Source organism: Callithrix jacchus, chromosome 8 (assembly GCF_049354715.1).
Source record: "Callithrix jacchus isolate 240 chromosome 8, calJac240_pri, whole genome shotgun sequence".
Classification (NCBI taxonomy): domain Eukaryota; kingdom Metazoa; phylum Chordata; class Mammalia; order Primates; family Cebidae; genus Callithrix; species Callithrix jacchus.
In genome coordinates, this window is record NC_133509.1 from 54,013,911 (window position 1) to 54,032,711 (window position 18,801).

The 18,801-nt window shown below is 41.5% G+C and overlaps 1 protein-coding gene across 2 annotated transcripts in view; it reads right to left on the reverse strand.

Annotated features, from left to right (window-relative positions):
* The window catches only part of SLC12A6 (solute carrier family 12 member 6), a 103,316-nt gene extending 89,153 nt beyond the window's left edge, over positions 1 to 14,163 (reverse strand). For both annotated transcript variants that reach the window (XM_035259933.3, XM_035259932.3), the window contains exon 1: positions 12,507 to 14,163. In XM_035259933.3, coding sequence (XP_035115824.1) covers positions 12,507 to 12,777 — 271 coding nt within the window. In that variant the 5' untranslated portion in view covers positions 12,778 to 14,163. The remainder of the gene's footprint in view (positions 1 to 12,506) is intronic.
* Between the last annotated feature and the right edge of the window lie 4,638 nt (positions 14,164 to 18,801).

The following is an 18,801-nucleotide window of genomic DNA, read 5'->3' on the forward strand; positions in this document are numbered from 1 at the left end:
AACTAGGATTATAAGTACAACGCACTACAAGCAAAGAACGAACCTTGAGAACACACCACCACCTGCCCATCTACTTTTTCAAAAAACTAAAAGTTGTGTCTTCACTAGAGGAAACAATGCAGTAGGATAGTTGATGGCTAATTTGATAGCTACTTCAGCCATTTCAGCTGCTGATCCAAATACTAAAACAGGCACTATCAAATGCCTCTGAGTCCTCAGTTTCCACTGTTACCTCTTTCACCTTATCACAATTCTTTATAAAAGGCAGCCAGCTTTTTCCTTAGTCCAATGTCATTATAGCCTAGGTGTGATAGGACCTAAGAATCACCAACCAAGGACGAAGCACTGGCAGGTATGAACACAAACATTCAGTAACTCAGAATTTCACTTCTGATGTATGATGCTTCGAGTCAACACAAAAACAGTATATAGAAAATAAATCTCACATTAAGCAACATATTGTTAAAACTAAGGACATGTTTCTTAAAATGTGAAGGAAAATGAAAACATAATCCAAAACAAAATTACCTTGTTAATTTTTTATCAGAAAACAAGTGTTTTTATAAGTTACTGCTTTCTCCCTCCCCTGAAACAAAACTCCATTTTAGATCTACGGAGACTTGGGTCAAAATCTTCATTAGGACAGAAGGACTAATGTAACTAGGTCAGTAACTGTCGATGAAACTCAGAACTACTGCCCTGGCTCTAGGCACATTATTTGTGTGAACGACAATGAAATACCTAACCTTATACTAGATTTCCTTTTAGGAACATAGAATCTAAGTTATTCAGAGAATGTGCCATTTTATTACTTTTTTTTTTGGATACAGGATCTTGCTCTGTCACCCAGGCTGGAGTGCAGTGTCATGATCACAGCTCACTATAACCTCGACCTCTCAAACTCAAGCAATCCTCGCATCTCAGCCTCCCAAATAGCTGGGACTACAGGTGCACACAACCAGGCTTGGATACTTTTTTTTTTTCTGTAGAGATGAGGTTTTACTATGTTGCCCAGGCTAGCAAATGCATCCTAATAAATGTTTCAATAGGGCCAACTACTATTAGCATGCCAGAGAAAATGCAGTGTAATGACAAAAATGCTGGTCTTAGCATTACATGTGCCTGGGTTCAAATCATTATTCTTCAATTTGTTACTTGTATGACCTTGGGCAAGTTACTTAACCTTATCAACCTCTTGTTTCTCTTGGATGAGAAAAATTTCATCTTAGTACAGAAGAAAATGACTTTAAAAATGAAAAAATACCCAAACTGATCATTTTTCAAAAGGGGAAAGAACTGACCTCATCTAATAGGAAAGAACGTTTGCCTTTTCTTTTCTTTTTCTTTCTTTTTTTTTTTTTTTTTTTTTACAGAGTCTTGCTCTATTGCCTAGGCTGGAGTGCAGTGGCAGGACCTCAGTTTCCTGCAACCTCCACTTCCCGGGTTCAAATGAGTCTCCTGCTACAGCCTCCTGAGTAACTGGGATTACAGGCATCCACCACATACCTGGCTAATTTTTGTATTTTTAGTAGAGATGGGGTTCCACCATGTTGGCCAGACTGGTCTTGAACTTCTGACCTCAAATGATCCATCTACCTTGGCCTCCCACAGTGCTGAGATTACAGGCATGAGCCACCATGCTCAGCTGGGAAGAGTATCTTTCTATTCCTATCAGTTCTTAAAATTTCATTTGAAATGGAGTATGCTATTGAACCAGACAAAAAATAAATTAACCCAGCATAATCTTTTGCATACATCTTAGGATGCAAATTAGCCAGTTGTGAAAAAGGCTGTCAAAAAAAAAAAAAACCAAAAAAACTTTAAATATGGTAAATGCAAATGCTCTCAAAATAGAACAAAGGTAAATTTTGGTAAGATTCAATTTCTCATAGATCCTCAAAGTGAAAATGTCCATGTATATATAAGAGCTTTTAACTTATTAGTGTTCTCTCTTCTCTCTTTTTTTAAACTGGCAATATAAAAAACCAATAGCTTTACCTCAAAGTAAATGTAGACCTGTCTGGTAAAACGAGATAAATTCAATTGCTACTTTGCCAAAAAGTAAAGTTATTTACCAAATGGTTATGGCTATAAACAGATGAATGTCACCAATTGAATATTTTGCATGGATTTCTCAAGGTCGTGACAAACGTAACGAAGGTTAGCAAAGCAGTAATGAAACTACAAACCAAAAGCTGCCACTGGTTAATTTAGCTAGAAAACTGAAGACTGAAACCCAGGTCTGAGGTAACAGGAAATTTTAAAAAGAAAAGAAAAAAAAGACTAAAATTAGAATTAACATCTAAATGTACCTGTCATTTCCTAATAATGTGGCTTTTGTTTTCTATTTCTACAGTTGTATTTTCTTTCTTTCTTTTTTTTTGAGAGGGAGTCTTACTCTGCCCAGGCTAGAGTGCAGTGGTGCGATCTCAGCTCACTGCAACCTCTGCCTCCTGGGTTCAAGTGATTCTCCTGCCTCAGCCTCCCAAGTAGTTGGGACTTCAGGCGCATGCCACCACGTCCAGCCTTCTATCGTTAATTTGTCATATTTTTTTTTTTATTGCATTTTAGGTTTTGGGGTACATGTGCAGAGCATGCAATACAGTTGCATAGGTACACACAGGGCAGTGTGTTTTGTTTGCTTTCTCCCCTTCACCCACATTTGGTATTTCTCCCCTGGCAATCCCTCCCCACCTCCCCCTCCCACTGGCCCTCCCCTTTTCCCCCTATAGACCCCAGTGTTTAGTACTCCCCTCTCTGTGTCCATGTGTTCTCATTTTTCATCACCCGCCTATGAGTGAGAATATGCGGTGTTTCATTTTCTGTTCTTGTGTCATATTTTTAGTAGAGATGGGGTTTCACTATGTTAGCCAGGATGGTCTCCTAAACTTGTGATCTGCCTGCCTTGGGCTCCCAATATGCTAGGATTACAGGTGTGAGCCACCATACCCAGCCTTCTACAGTTTTTAACTACAAAAACTAAAATTTTTTTCTTTTTTTAGAGACAGGGTCTCGCTATGTTGCCCAGGCTGGAGTGCAGTGGCTACTCACAGGCGCAATCCCACTACTGATGAGCATGGGAGTTTTGACCTGCTATGTTTCCAACCTGGGCCGGTTCACCCTTCCTTAGGCAACCCGGTGGTCCCCTGCACCCTGGAGGTCACCATATTGATGCTGAACTTAGTGCGGACATCCAAACAGCATAGCACACTATACCCCAGAACTCCTGGGCTCAAGAGATCCTCCCACCTCAGCTTCCTGAGTAGCTGGGACTACAGGCACACACCACTGTGCCTGGCAAAAACTGAAATTTTAAGAAGAAAAAATCTTCAGACTTCACATTTTTTTTGTTAAGACATCCAAAGGTAATTTCAAAATTTCAGTTTTTGCATAGCCCCTCAGACTGACTGATTTACAGTATTGACTTGATTCTGAAATCTTAAGTATAAACTTCACTTTAACTTAAAAATTCTTCAAAAGTAAAACACACCTGAATATCACAAATGTTAAAGTACAGTAATCACCTTAGAGCTGAGCAAATATGGTGATAATGCTTCCTACCAATCATCTATTGAACTTCTACCATTAAGGCAAGGTGCTGTATGAGTGTGTACCTAATGTATGTTCTGCAGTTTTGTGTTCGTACCTTCAAATGTAATTGTTGAAATTCTTAAAAATACACCAGGGCCGGGTACAGTGGGTCACACCTGTAATCCTACCACTTTGGGAGGCCGAGACAGGCAGCTTGCTTGAGCCCAGGAGTTCGACACCATCCTGGGAAACATGGCAAAACCTAATGTCTACCAAAAGCAAATACAAAAATTAGCTGGGCGTGGTGGTGCATGCCTGTACTCCCAGCTACTCGGGAGACGGAGGTAGGAGGATCACTTGAGCCCAGGAGTTCCAGACTGCAGTGTACTACGAACGTGCCTCTGAATAGACACTGGACTCTAGCATGGGTAACAAAGTTAGATTTTGTCTCAAAAAAATAAAATAAAACATACACTGAACCACTAGTTACAGGGTTTTAACAGAGAATGGCAGCCAGGTGTGGTGACTGACATCTGTAATGCCAGTACTTTGGGAGGCCAAGGCAGGCGGATCATGAGGTCAGGAGTTCGAGACCATCCTGGTCAACACAGTGAAGCCCCATCTCTACTAACAATACAAAAATAAGCCTGGTGTGGTGGTGTGCACCTGTAATCCCAGCTCTCATGAGGCTGAGGCAGGAGAATCGCTTGAACCCAGGAGGCAGAGGTTGCAGTGAGCCAAGATTGCACTGCTGCACTCCAGCCTGGGTGACACAGAGCGAGACTCCATCTCAAAGAAGAAACAAACGAACAGAGGATGGCTTCTTGTTTTTCCATACACTTGTAAAACTTACAGAATTTTAAAAAAATAATACATTGTTTTAACATTCACAAAATAAAATGCTCACATAATTCCTACCCTATAGCACTTCAAACATTCACACCTACTCCTCAGAAACACACATCACCAAAAACTTAAACACATGTAACTTCATTATTCTGAATCAACAAGTTCACCAGGTACAGCTGTATAGACGGTGCACAAGGGCATTAGGCCAGAAGGGCAAGGGGAAAGGGGTTGAAATCCAGCTTGCCCTTCTCCAGTGAAGCCATGATGGCTCAGGGTACAAAGGGGTGCCTTTTTAGAATTTGCACAAAGTTCTTTGTAGTCAAGAAATATATGTTAGACACGAACGGCAAAAGCAGCAGCAGCCATAATTCAAAAGCTTACAGAATTATAAGTTGCCTTAAATGTTGGCATTAGAAACATTCTCCCAACAGCTTTAAAATGGGAAAACATGACTTTCATAAGGTTCCCAGGTTTGCAGGAGTGCCTTCTTTCATTTGTTTCTTCCATTCCAGTAAAGGTAATATTAAAATTAATGAGAATCTGGAATCTAGAAACACGCCGCTGAAAAGAAAAAAAATTTGGGCTCATGGTGGAAAGACTTACTAAGGACATATGAGAGACCACTGAAGATCAAAGACAAGACATTGAGGTAATCACTGTATCAATCACTGATATCTAATCAAATATCTACAGTATTCTGGGATACACTCAATGAAAGAAAATCCTTTAATTGTAATTTAACCTTTTAAAAATTTGGCCAGGCATGGTGGCTCATGCCTGCAATCCTAGCACTTTGAGAGGCCCAACTGAGAGGATCACTTGGGCTCAGGAGTTTACAGACATGTTCAAAGATAAAAGCTAAGAAATAGTAAAATGTACCTTTTACTCTACTTCAACAAATTATAAACATTTGCTAATCTTGTTCTGTCTATTGCTCCCCAACTTTTTTGGGGAGGAGTGGGGAGGAAGGAGCTGGAGTATATTTCATTTAGCCAGTAAATACTTCAATATATATCTTTACAGATAAGAGCTTTACATTACCACAGTGTCATATACATCTCTAACAAAATTAACAATAATTCCTTAATATTGTTTAATACCATGTACATGTTCAAATTGCCCCCCCTTATTGCAAATCTTTTTTCATTTGTTTTCTGCACATCAGAATCCAAACCAAGTTAACACACTGCATTTGGTTGATATGGCTCTTTTTATCTGTAACAGCTTTCCCTTCCTTCCCATCATTCCTCCTCTACCCCATCCCAATTATTTGTTGAATAATCTAGTTATTCAATAAAACTTCCCATATTCTGGATTTGGCTGATTGCTTCTTGTGGTGTAAAGCAGTATATTATAAAGTTTAATCTGGCTATGGAGCATAGAGAAGAGAGGAAAAACAGTTAAGGTTAATAATCAGAATGTTTTTGACAAGTGATACTGAAAAGCCTTTTTTCTGGAGACAGCCTCGCACTGATGCCAGGGCTGGAGTGCAGTGGTCTGATCTTGGCTCACTGCAACCTCTGCCTCCCGGGTTCAAGTGATTCTCCTGCCTCAGCCTCCCCAGTAGCTGAGATTACAGGCACCTGCCACCATGCCCAGCTAATTTTTTGTATTTTTAGTAGAGAGACAGAGTTTCACAATGTTGGCCAGGCTGGTCTCCAACTCCTGTCCTTGTGATCTGTCTGACTCTACCTCACAAAGTGCTGGGATTACAGGCGTGAGCCACTGCACCCAGCCTGAAAAGCTTTTTTTAAAGAAAAAAAAAATCTAAGGCCAGGCAGGGTGGCTCACACCTGTAATCCCAGCACTTTGGGAGGCTCAGGTGGGCCAACTGCTTGAACACAGGAGTTCAAGACCAGCCTGGGCAACATAGTAAAATCTAGTCTCTACAAAAAAATTTGCGGGGCATGGTAGTGTGCACCTGTGTTCCCAGCCACTCAGGAGGCTGAGGTGGGAGAACTGCTTGAGCTCAGAAAGTTGTGGCTGCAGTGAGCAGTGATAACCCCACTGTGTCCAGCCTGGGTGACAAAATGAGACCCTGTCTCAAAAAAAAAAAAATCCATCAAGAGGATGCTTTCAGGCAAGCTAAAAAGGTATTTTATAAAAGATATGTAAAGATCAATGTATTTTATAAAATATATTACTTCCTTAAATGATGTCATCTAGCTTACTATCAGAATGCCAAAGTAAAACATGGATAGTATTCAATAATCATATACTATAGAAGCTATATTAAAGAGAAAGTTAATAGTTCAGCTTGACCAACATACTGAAACCCAGTCTCCACTAAAAATACAAAAATTAGCCAGGTATGGTGTATGGTGCTGCGCACCTGTAGTCCCAGATACTGCGGAGGCGGAGGCAGGAGAATTGCTTGAACCTGGGAGGTGGAGGTTGCGGTGAGCAGAGACTGCCCCACTGCACTCTAGCCCGGGTGACAGACTGAAACTCCATCTCAAAAAAAAAAAAGAAAAAAAAGGTAATAATCACCTATGATTGGCAATACAATAAAATTCACTTATTTTGGTGTGTGGCTAAAAATGAGAATTTTGTTGTTTTTCTCTTGGGTTTTGTTTGTTTTGTCAGGATAGAGGTATTTTTAATTTTTTATTTATTTATTTTTGAGATGGAGTCTCGCTCTGTCGCCAGGCTGGAGTGCAGTGGCGAGAGCTCGGCTCATTGTAACCTCCAACTCCCTGGCTCAAGGGATTCTCCTGCCTCAGCCTCCCGAGTAGCTGGGATTACAGGCATGTGTCACTATACCCAGCTAATTTTTGTATTATTAGTAGAGATGGGGTTTCACCACGTTGGCCAGGATGGTCTCGATCTCCTGACCTCATGATCTGCCTGCCTCGGCTTCCCAAAGTGCTGGGATTACAGGGGTGGGTCACTGCACCCGGCCTTATTCTTAATTAAATTCATTAATTTATTTATTTGAGACAGAGTCTCACTCTGTCACCCAGGCTGGAGTACAACTTCTGCCTCCCAGGTTCTTATGCCTCAGCCACCTGAGTAGCTGAGATTACAAGTATGCACCACAATGCCAGCTAAGTTTTTGTATTTTTATTAGAGATGGGTTTCACCATGTTACCCAGGCTGGTCTTGAACTTCTGGCCTCAAGTGATCCATCCACCTTGGCCTCCCAAAGTGCTGAGATTACAGGCATAAACCACCACGCCCAGCCTAGAGGTATTTTTTAAAAAGCTCTCTAGATCATTTCATTATGCAGCCAGATGAATTAGTACTGGTCTAGTACATACATTAATATGCCTTTATCACAATACATTTTTAATTTGTCTCTTGTTTTTAAGTATACAAGATCTTCAATTCAATATCTATTTATTGTATACAAGGTATATGGGATATCACATATTATACTAGGTGTAAGTAATTTTGTATCCTTGTCCTAAAGAACCCTCCAGGATAGCTGAGAAAGATAATACATAAATTAAAAAAAAAATAAAGTGATACAGGCATTATAGGGACAATAAGAGCCTGGTTTATTTTATCTGGATATGGGGTTCAATCAGAAAAGGTTTCAGAAAGGACATGACTCCTTAAAGAAAGGACTTATCTGATCCTACTCTCCTCCCTCCTCCTTTCCCCCTCCTCTTCCCTCCACACACACACACACACACACACACACACACACACAGAAAGGACTTATCTAAATTACACACACACACACACACACACACAGAAAGGACTTATCTAAATTACCTTTGTGTCTCTAACATCTCTCACAAAAACTTGGTTAACAGCCAGTCTCAAAGTTGTTATACTTAGACCTCAACTCTGCACTTCAGAAACCCACTCCCAAGGCTACACACTAGATCACATTATATAAGAAATGCTCCACCTCTGAAACTGCTTACTCCAACAACATTCAACCATCTGACCAGTCTTTAATCTTTCTACACCTTCCAACACACTTTACCTTATTACGTCCTCCAGTCTCTTAGTGTTTCTATTTTATTTCAGTTCATCATTTCCTTTGCTGTATTTCTGCATATTCTACTGTCAGACTTACACAGCAGTATAATTTATAAACAAATGTGTTTGCTTACCCTATTAGATCATAACTTTCCTTAGAATAGATAATGGATTCTTTTTCTCCGTCTTTAACACCCAACATCTTTAACAGCCAGCACAGGGCCTTATATTTAATAAGTGCTCAGAGTAACAAATATTTGATGAAGAAATAAATAAAGTGCTCTAGTCATTTTCACTGCTATCCCATCAGATCTGCAAAGGCAGAAACTATATCTTATCTGTATATTTCCTACAATTAATACCAGACTGCTTCATATGTATCAGAGTCTCAGGGAGTATTTGTTGAATTATAAAAGGTTGAAATGTATTAGGGACCGCAAGCAGGGTGTGGGGCAGGGGCAGGCAGATCATCTGAGGTCAGTAGTTCAAGACCAGCCTGGTCAACATGGTGAAACCCCATCTCTGCTGAAAATACAAAATTTAGCTGGGTGTGGTTGCAGCTGTCTGTAATACTAGCTACTTGGGAGGCTGAGGCAGGAGAATCACTTGGTCCAGGGAGGCAGAGGTTGCAGTGAGCCAAGACAGCACCACCACACTCCAGACTGGATGACAGAACAAGACTCCATCTCAAAAACAAAAGTATTAGGGACTACAAATGACATATAAAAATATACTTCATAGCACACATAAAAAATGTTCATCATAGCAGAGGCAAGATGATGCAAGAAAGAGGACTGGATAAAAGTCAGGAGGCCTGAACTTCAGTGTTGGCTTTGCCATTATATGATCAACAAATAACCATCTCTGTAAGCCTTGGTTTCCTCATTTATTTTGTTATTTTTTAAGTCTAATCTATTGGGGTTTTAAGTTTCCTCATTTACTAAAATGTGGTTTGATGAGAATGAGAGTCTAGATCATTAGCTCTAACGTGGTGCTTTTCAAAACTATTATAAAAGTGACAAACTGTAAATATTTTAAAATTGTACATGCCCTTAATTGTTTTGGTAAAAGAAAATTCCACTTTATTTTTATAACTTACTTTCCAGAGGCATCCACTCTCAACAGTTTCTTTTGTATCTTTAAGGCATTCTTCATACATAAGCTAATACAGTGCCAACATTCTTGATTTTACCAACTGGACAGTCCTATACATTCACATGGAGCCTTACCAAAATGAAAGAAAAATCACTTTGATAGAAGAAAGCCAACAGCAAAAAAAATTAAAACACACTGAAATTAAGTATTTAAAACTTAATGTGTCACCTTTTGTAATGTGAGTAAAAGACATGACAAGAAACTTCAGGCGGGAAGTTTCTCTATAGGAAGAAACATGGGAAGAATGGGGGAAAGGATCATACTAATGTCACAACCACAGAAGGATGTACAAAGGGTCGAAAAATTCAGAGAACTGTAAATATTAAAATAGCAAACTTAATTGTGAAATACACTATGAGCTTAAGGACAGTCAACTGTAGAAAAGGATGCAATTGTTTTCTTTTTTTTTTTTCTTTGAGACAGACTCTCGCTCTGTTACCCAGGCTGGAGTGCAATGGAACGATCTCGGCTCACTGTAACCTCCACCTCCCAGGTTCAAGCAATTTTCCTGCCTCAGCCTCCTGAGTTTACAGGCGTGCACCACCACACCCAGCTAATTTTTGTATTTTTAGTAGAGAGAGGGTTTCACCATATTGGCCAGGCTGGTCTCAAACTCCTGACCTTGTAATCTGCCCACCTAGGCCTCCCAAAGTGCTGGGATTATGGGCATGAGCCACCGTGCCCAGCCTAGGCTGGCTTTAATATAGAAAATAACTGAATCCTGGCTGGGCATGGTGGCACACACCTGTAATCCCAGCACTTTGGGAGGCCAATGCTGGCGATAACGGGGTCGGGAGATCAAGTACATCCTGGCTAACACGGTGAAATCCCATCTCTACTAAGAATACAAAAAAAAGTGCCTGTAATTGAAGCTACTCAGGAGGCTGAGACAGGAGAATTGCTTGAACCCAGGAGGCAGAGGTGGCAGTGAGCCGAGATTGCCCCACTGAACTCCAGCCTGGGCGACAGAGCGAGATTCTGTCTCAATAAATAAATAAATAAATAAAAATAAAGCCAGCCTAGAGGGAAATGTATATTAACATTAGACCCTTTATTCACAACAGCATCCTTTGAAAAGCTACATCTAAATCTAACAAGGGCTTTCACATACTAAGAAGCCAAGGGTGAAATAATTATGTTTCTAACTGGTTTCTTCTAATGGTGGGGAAAATTTATCACATGATGATAGTCATCATAATATAGAAAGAAAAAAAAGAGAAAAGGTAGGTCACTGGGAAAGTAGAAAACTAGTTCCATGAGAATAAGGCAAAGTGCTAATGGCCGGCCTATTTATTAATTTCCCTTTCATCTGGGTACCAGAGAGTATTTAAACATTAAGTAAGGAATGTGTCACATAGAGAACCAAGCTTTTAACATCTGTAACCCATGTAAACAACATAGACTTCACTTAGGTATGTCCCCATTTTTACCCCAATAGTGTAAAAGGATACTACTCTAAACTGTAAAGAATGCTTAAGAGTAACGTTAAGAACCCCAGCCTGGACAAAGATCCTGTTCTGCTAGGCTAACACATTACTGAAATAAGCCCACTTTTCAAAAGAATAAAAATACAATTCCATAACATGTAAGCCACGAGTCTATCAACACTAAACTATAAATTACCTAATGAAAAATGTATTAAAAAATTAATACTGGTATAGTCTTTACCTGATATTTTACAACTAAATACAGCATGAAGGATAAAACCACAATTTGGAATTAATTTGGAGGAAGAGGAAATGATAAATTTTTATTTCATATTGTAATTTAATACAGTGTACATGACATAGTATAAAATCTGTCAAGAAGTTGAAAACAGAAAAGTCTGAGAACCAACCTATAATATCTCCAAAGAAGAAATGATTAGTCAAGGATGAGTGAGTTCTAGGACTGGAAACTTTACCAGATCTACCTTCTCTCCAGACATTAAAAACACAAACAGAATTAGGGAACTAAAATCATTCTGGTTTCCGGAACCCTTTAGGTTAAAAGGAACAATATTTTCTGACACCGGAAAATGGTGAGTAAGCCTCGCTTTCACAAGTCAGTGGCTGAGGCTATGGTTTTCAAACTTGGGTGGAATATCATTTTAAGAGTCTTTAAGAGAAATTTTTATCACTAAAAGACTGTACTAGTTACAAGACAGCATAAAACTAAATATATAAAGCAGTACTTTATATATTTATAAAAAGCAGTCTCAAACTTCTAAATTTTAGAGTCCAAAAAATGTTACGATCTTCCCATTTTCTCTCTGCTCTCTCTTCCGTCACCTCTTCCCACTACACCAAATAAAACCAAGCCAGCTGACACACATAAACTGGTTTAGGAAGCTAAAGGTCTGCAGTGGACAACATGAGCCTGGAGTGGCTTGTGTGCTACATGCTAACTATAAATACTCAACAGACATTACATCTAAAGCTCAGAGAGAAGAAATTATACAGGAATCAGGCCCTAAAAGTCTTTTTAGAAGTCCTCCATTTGACAGAATAGCACGTAAGTTCTACCAACCATCACCCCGTGTAGGCTTAACTACTTGTGCCAACGTCTCTATAAAAATATAGATTTCAAAAAAGAATTTTGCAATACACATCCGAAGTCGTGGAGGAACGCTACTAAGATATGATCAGTAATTCCTCCACGTAACTGGCCTTAAAGCAGACTGAAATAGCCAATGATGGCTAGAGAACACATATCCGACCGACTAAATTTTAAAATTTAGGATTCTCTGTGCTAAAAAACGATTACATTCTTTGATATCTACCCTTAATCAAAATACTCATTTCAACTCCAAGACAAAAATGAGGAAGTTAAAATATACATTTGCCTTCCTTCTTGTCATACACCTTCTCACATACCAAATTACTACTGCAAAGAGCCACTATGCTATTATTCCAAAGAGTTTCTAAGCACCTCAAAAAGAGGAGCCTTGATTCCTGATGATTATAAAAATGGGGAAATGATCTTCCAGATCCCTAGACGGTCATCTGGGACAAAGAAGGCAGTAATAAAAGTATGCTGCGGTCTGCGTTTCCACTTACCCTCGGTGACATCCTGGGGGTGAGAAGTCCGGTCACTGGGTGGATCCAGTGCAACAGTTGCCAGTGAGGTGGTGGCCCCAGACATCTCACTCATAGGCTCACTACGGCTTGTTTCAGGCACACTTTCCCGGGAGCTAAATCTTACTCGGGAACTAGATCGAGAGCTGAGGTCCGGACTGGTGTCTGACAAACCTGGAATGTCATCGATCTTTGTCGGTGTCACCATGAACCGAACTGAAGCCATCTTGGTGGTGGTTTCTGGAGGATGCATTTTTTTTTTTCTTTTTAAGAACAAAAAAAAAAAAAAAAGCGGGGGGAACCTCGCAAAATCTCTCTCTTACGCTAGCTACTTCTGACTGCAATAATACAAAAGATAACTTGGAAAAAAACACATCTCAATAACCTTGATTCACACCACACAAAAAGCCCCAACTAAGAATCCTTCTACTCAGAATTCCAGCCGACTATCCCAGAATCACCCAATAGGTGATTTTTTTTTTTTTTTTTGAGAGAAAAAAACCAAAAAACAACAACAAAAAAATGTCAATCTTGTGTGACTTCTTTCCTTCAGAATGAAGAGCTCTCTAGCTTTCCTCTCTGGTCCAGAGCTGAAGGTTCAGTGCCATGGTCTCAGAGCAGCAGATGAAGCCTCCCTCCGCTCAGCCCCCAGGTTCCTGTAGAGGTAGTTCCTTTATCTGGTGGGTGTTCCACGGTTCTACTTCACCAAAGTGCGTGAAGGCCCACCTTTATCAGGCGACTACAGCGTGGAGTCAGATTGCAAAAAGGTGTACACCCGGCCACCTGTTGTGTATCAGGTGAATACCCCACAGGTCTGGCTGGGGGGAGGTGTGTGCAAAGCCACCCGGTGTTTTTGGGGTCGATAATCCACTTGGGTCTGGAGGGAAAGGTGCGCATGCATAACGGGAAAAATAACCCACACCACTGAGAGAAGGGTGAGCAGAGGAAGATGAGGGGCAGAGCAGATTCCCGTCTCCGAGAGGTCTGCGGGGGTGGCGCGCCCGCTCTTCTCCTGGCAGAAAGGTCCCCGGGGTCTGGGAGGAGGTTAGCGGATCAAGACACCTCCGACTGCAGCTCAGAGTCGCGGCAGGTCTTTGCTAGTCCACTGAGCCACGGTCCGCTCACTAGGTTTCTACTGCCTGTGGCAGAACGGGCCACCCCTTTGCCGGGAGGCGCGTTCACTCCTACCCTGTCCCCAGCGCAGGTCACCCCCTTGCCGTTCTTTCACCAGGTCGCAGCAGAGAAGGAAATGGCAGCGCAGGCTGGACTGACCGGGCAGCGGGGTAAGGGAGAAGGAGGTCCAGGTATGGTATCCCGGCGCCAGCTGATGCGGGTGCGCGCGCAGCTGTTGTTTACTAGCCGGTAACTGTTTCAGAGCCGCGGCGCGCGCAGTGCTCGCGCTGCTGGGGCTAGCGCCCCCTCCCCGGCCCGACGCCAGAGCAGCAGTTACGTGACCTGGCCTCCCCCAGCCCCGGGCCCGGCGGGCTGTACCCACGCCGCCACAGCCCTTCCGTTCCCTCCCCGCTCGTTCCTCATTCGAGGTGAACCTTCAGAAGAGAAACCCGGGGGTGCAGTAAGAGGACAGAACCATCCCGCGGGCGCCCGAAAGCCCCGCCCAGCCTCCGCAGCCCGCGATGACAGCGTGCAGCGCGCCTGCGCTCGCCGCGGGCCACGGCGGGAGGGCGGGACCGAATGCAAGAGACCAGAGGCACGACGGGAGCTGTAGTCCAGGGCACTGCTTGACCTGCGTGAAACAGGAAAAAATCCTTTTCTTTCTTGGTCCAGCAGTGCTGCACACTCACTCTGGAAGCATCTTAGGGGCGGGCGCTGCTCCTCACTCTCAGAACCCGAGGAACCTTTCTCTTTCATGAGTGTCTGAAAACATTCATGATTTCTTTATAAACCAGAAACACCTCTCCTATACCTAGGAATAACCCTCCTTGTAATTTTTATGTGAAAGTCTACATACAAATAAAGCATTTTTTTAGTGTATGTGCTGCCGAAGCAAGCACGACAAATAAGCATTTTTATGTTAAAAAATTAAAACTATAAAGTAGGCCGGGGCACTGTAATCCTAGCACTTTGGGAGGCCGAGGCGGAGAGATCAACTGAGGTCAAGAGTTCAAGACCAGTCTGTCCAGCATGGCAAAACCCTGTCTCTATCCAAAATACAAAAATTAGCCAGGCACGGTGGCGCGCGTCTATAATTCCAGCTACTCCTCAGGCTGAAGCAGGAAAATCGCTTGAACCCAAGAGGCAGAGGTTGCAGTGAGCCAAGATGGCACCATTGCACTCCAGCCTGGAGGACAAGAGTGAAACTCCATCTGAAAATAAAGAAAATAAAAAGCATTGCACCTTAGACTTAAACACAATTTGTTCTACGTTATTTTTTTCCCTGTTCTTGTCCTTTTAATAGATGCTATTCAGATGCTAGTCAGACTGAAAGTTCCACTGAAGAATACACAGCAGAGGACGTTAAGATATTTTCTTGACTTCATTCCATGTTTTCACTACTACATTTATAGTTGCTAGAATATTTTTCCTTAGTGTTTATTTAATATATAAATGGTGGTGTTCAATAAATTTTGACTCATCAACATTTTGTTTGTAAAGCTATTTCCTATAGCTTTGATCAAGACTTCTAAATTTGGCCGGGCGCGGTGGCTCACGCCTGTAATCCCAGCACTTTGGGTGGCCGAGGCGGGTGGATCATGAGGTCAAGAGATCGAGACCATACTGGTCAACGTGGTGAAACCCCGTCTCTACTAAAAATACAAAAAAAATTAGCTGGGCATGGTGATGCGTGCCTGTAATCCCAGCTACTCAGGAGGCTAAGGCAGGAGAATTGCCCGAGCCCAGGAGGCGGAGGTTGCGGTGAGCCGAGATCGCGCCATTGCACTCCAGCCTGGGTAACAAGAGCGAAACTCCTCAAAAAAAAAAGACTTCTAAATTTAACAATCACCTGGGACCAGAAACCCGCCCTGGCTTTGCCTGGGGTCTTTGTTCCTCATGAAATGAGGAACATTTATCAAATGACACACAAAGTCCAAATCCTTTAAAGAATTTAAGGACTGTCAGGCACGGTGGCTCATGCCTGTAATCCCAACACTTTGGGAGGCCCAGGCGGGCAATCACCTGAGGTCGGGAGTTCGAGACCAGCCTGACCAACATGGAGAAACTCCCTCTCTACCAAAAATACAAAATTAGCCAGGCATAGTGGCACATGCCCGTAATCCCATCTACCTGGTAGGCTGAGGCAGGAGAATCACTTGAACCCAAGAGGTGGAGGCCGCAGTGAGCTGAGATCATACCATTGCACTCCAGCCTAGGCAACAAAAGTGAAACTCTGTCTCAAAAAAAAATGAATTACAGGGTTAAATTGGTTAAAAAGATCCTGCTAACAAAATGAGAAATTCGAATTTAAAGGGTAAACCTCCTAAAGCTTGACACTTGATAAAGGTTGTGTTTCTTGATTCAGGCTCACAGCTTTCATCCATCTTCTGCAGAATCAAGTTTCTCCTCAAGACTGCTGTTCAAACTTCAGACTTTCCTTTATAAAGAAACACAGAATTTTTACAAAATCCAATTTTCTACCAGTGTATCTGCACTTATGTATATAATATCACCTAATTCCAATATACTATACCTATTAAGACTTTTCTTGTTTCTGAGCACTAAACAAGCCCTGTAAGTGTATGTCTCAGACATTAATATACCAGGGATCTCTTTATTTTCTCAGGGAGACACAGCCTCTGGTACAAAATGAAGGCTCATTCCCCAGAGGATCTCTTATGGAAAAAGTCCTTGATATATTCATGCCAGTTTGCTTTTTCTCCTCTATACCCATTAGAAATATTTCTAGAATAAATCTTTTCAGCTACATATGTGGTAGCATGGAGCAATGCTAATTTGTTTTTTTTTTTTTTTTTTTTGAGACGGAGTCTTGCTGTCACCAGAGCCGGAGTACAGTGGTATAATCTCAGCTTACTGCAACCTCTGCCTCCCGGGTTCAAGCAATTCCCCTGCCTCAGCCTCCTGAGTAGCTGGGACTACAGGTGCGTGCCATGAGGCCCAGCTAATTTTTATTTTTATTTTTTGTATTTTAGTAGAGACAGGGTTTCACCATGTGAGCCAGGATGGTCCTGATCTCCTGACCTTGTGATCCAACTGCCTTGACTTCCCAAAGTGCTGGGATTACAGGTGTGAGCCACCACCCCCAGTTGCTAATTCTTTTTTGTAAGATAAAGGCAGAATTTCGGCCAACATTAAAAAACTGGTAGCAAAATTCACTTACTGACTTTGGGGCTTAAGAAACATTTCTGCAACCATTAACCTCTTAATTGGATAAGATAGCCTTTTAAAATCTTTCAGATCCAATGCTATATCCAATCCTGTAAGTCAACAAGCTAAGAAATAAAATTGCTTGACAGGAAACAAGTATCTCATTTCACAATTTCTTTAAGTTAACTCTTTAGAATCCTTCAGATCCAAAGCTAAGAACCCTGCAAATAAGTGAACAGGTTAAGAAATAAAATTGCTTGACAGGTAACAAGTCTCATTTCACCATTCTTACATGTTTCACAGTAATTTATTTGAAAATCATCTGTCTTCTATTAATTATGACCCCAGATGAGAGAAGTTTTTTCTTCTCAGCAATCCACAACAATCCTGAACTTTTCTGCTGGGATAATCAAATAGCAAGAGCCAAGAAAAACAGTCTGGCAGTCACTGTAGCTCACACCTGTAATCCCACCACTTTGGGAGGCCAAGGCATGAGGATAACTTGAGCCCAGGAGTGCAACATCAACCTAGGCAACATAATGAGACCTCATCTCTATAAAAAATTTTAAAATGGGGAGGGAGGATAGCTTGATCCCAGGAGGTTGACGCTGCAATGAGTTGTGATCACATCACTGCAATCCTGTCTGGACCACAGGAGTGACACTCTGACTCAAAAAAAAAAAAAAAAAAAAAAAGTCTTTCTAGGGCCAGTCTTCATAAATCACATCTGTGCTAATTTACGTTATATCTGCTTCTGGAGTCTAGAATTTTTGATATCATAGAAAATAAGGGATGCAGAATTAAAATACAGACTTCACAGAGCAATTTTAAAATCAGCAGCACTAGGCTTGCTGCGGTGGCTCATGCCTGTAATCCCAGCACTTTAATCTCTACTAAAAATACAAAAATCAGCTGGGCATGGTGGCACACACCTGTAACCCCAGCTTCTTGGAGGATGAGGCTGGAGAATCACTTGAACCTGGGAGGAGGAGGTTGCAGTGGGCCAAGATCTTGCCACTGCACTCCAGCCTGGGTCACACAGTGAGACTCCGTACCCCTGCTCCAAAAAACAGCAGCAGCACTATGCAAAATATTCAAGTCCAATGTCAAAAGCCATTGGAATAAGGAGATTGGGTAATAACAAACTTCACTAGTTTTTAAAAATTTAAGCCCTAACAACAGCTTGAAAAAACAATTCCTGCTTGAGTGTCTCATACCTCATCATCTAAATTAGGATCTACATAGAGTGGCTAGGTGCCAAAGAGAATATACAGTTAGGTGTATGTAAGAAGACTTCTTTGATGGAGAAAACTAAAAGTCTGGAAATAGTTCCAAAGGAGCAGTAAATATGCATAACAGCATTCCTATTCAAAATGTTTGGACAAATACCGTAGATATATTAAGAAAGACCCAAGCCAGGCATGATGGCTCATGCCTATAATCCCGGCACTTTGGGGGGACAAGGTGGGTGGATCACTTGAGGTCAGGAGTTTGAGACCAGCCTGTCCAACATGGCAAAACCCCATCACCAAAAACACAAAAATTAGCCTGGCATGATAGTGAGTGCCTGAAATCCCAGTTACTTGGGTGGCTGAGGCAGGAGAATCGCTTGAACGTGGGAGGCAGAGGTTGCAGTCAGCAAAGATTACACCACTGCACTCCAGTCTGGACAACAGAGCAAGACTCTGTCTCAAAAAAAAAAAAAAAAAAAAAAAAAGAGAGAGAGAGAAAGACCCACTGCTAAATCTGTATCAATTTGAGTTTGTAGAAAAGTCAATCAGGAGAAAAATTAGACTAAACAGGTTAAGTAACTTTCTCAAAGTTATACAAAAAGGAAATACTGATCTTCTGACTTTCAATTCACTGCCTTCTCTCTATAATATGCCTTTACTTTTTCAAGTACTCTTCCATTTTAAATCAAAATGTCATTTCAAGGGATGAGAAATTACATAGTCTTTTTTAAACTTTCTTCCCCAATACCCTCCTATCACTAACA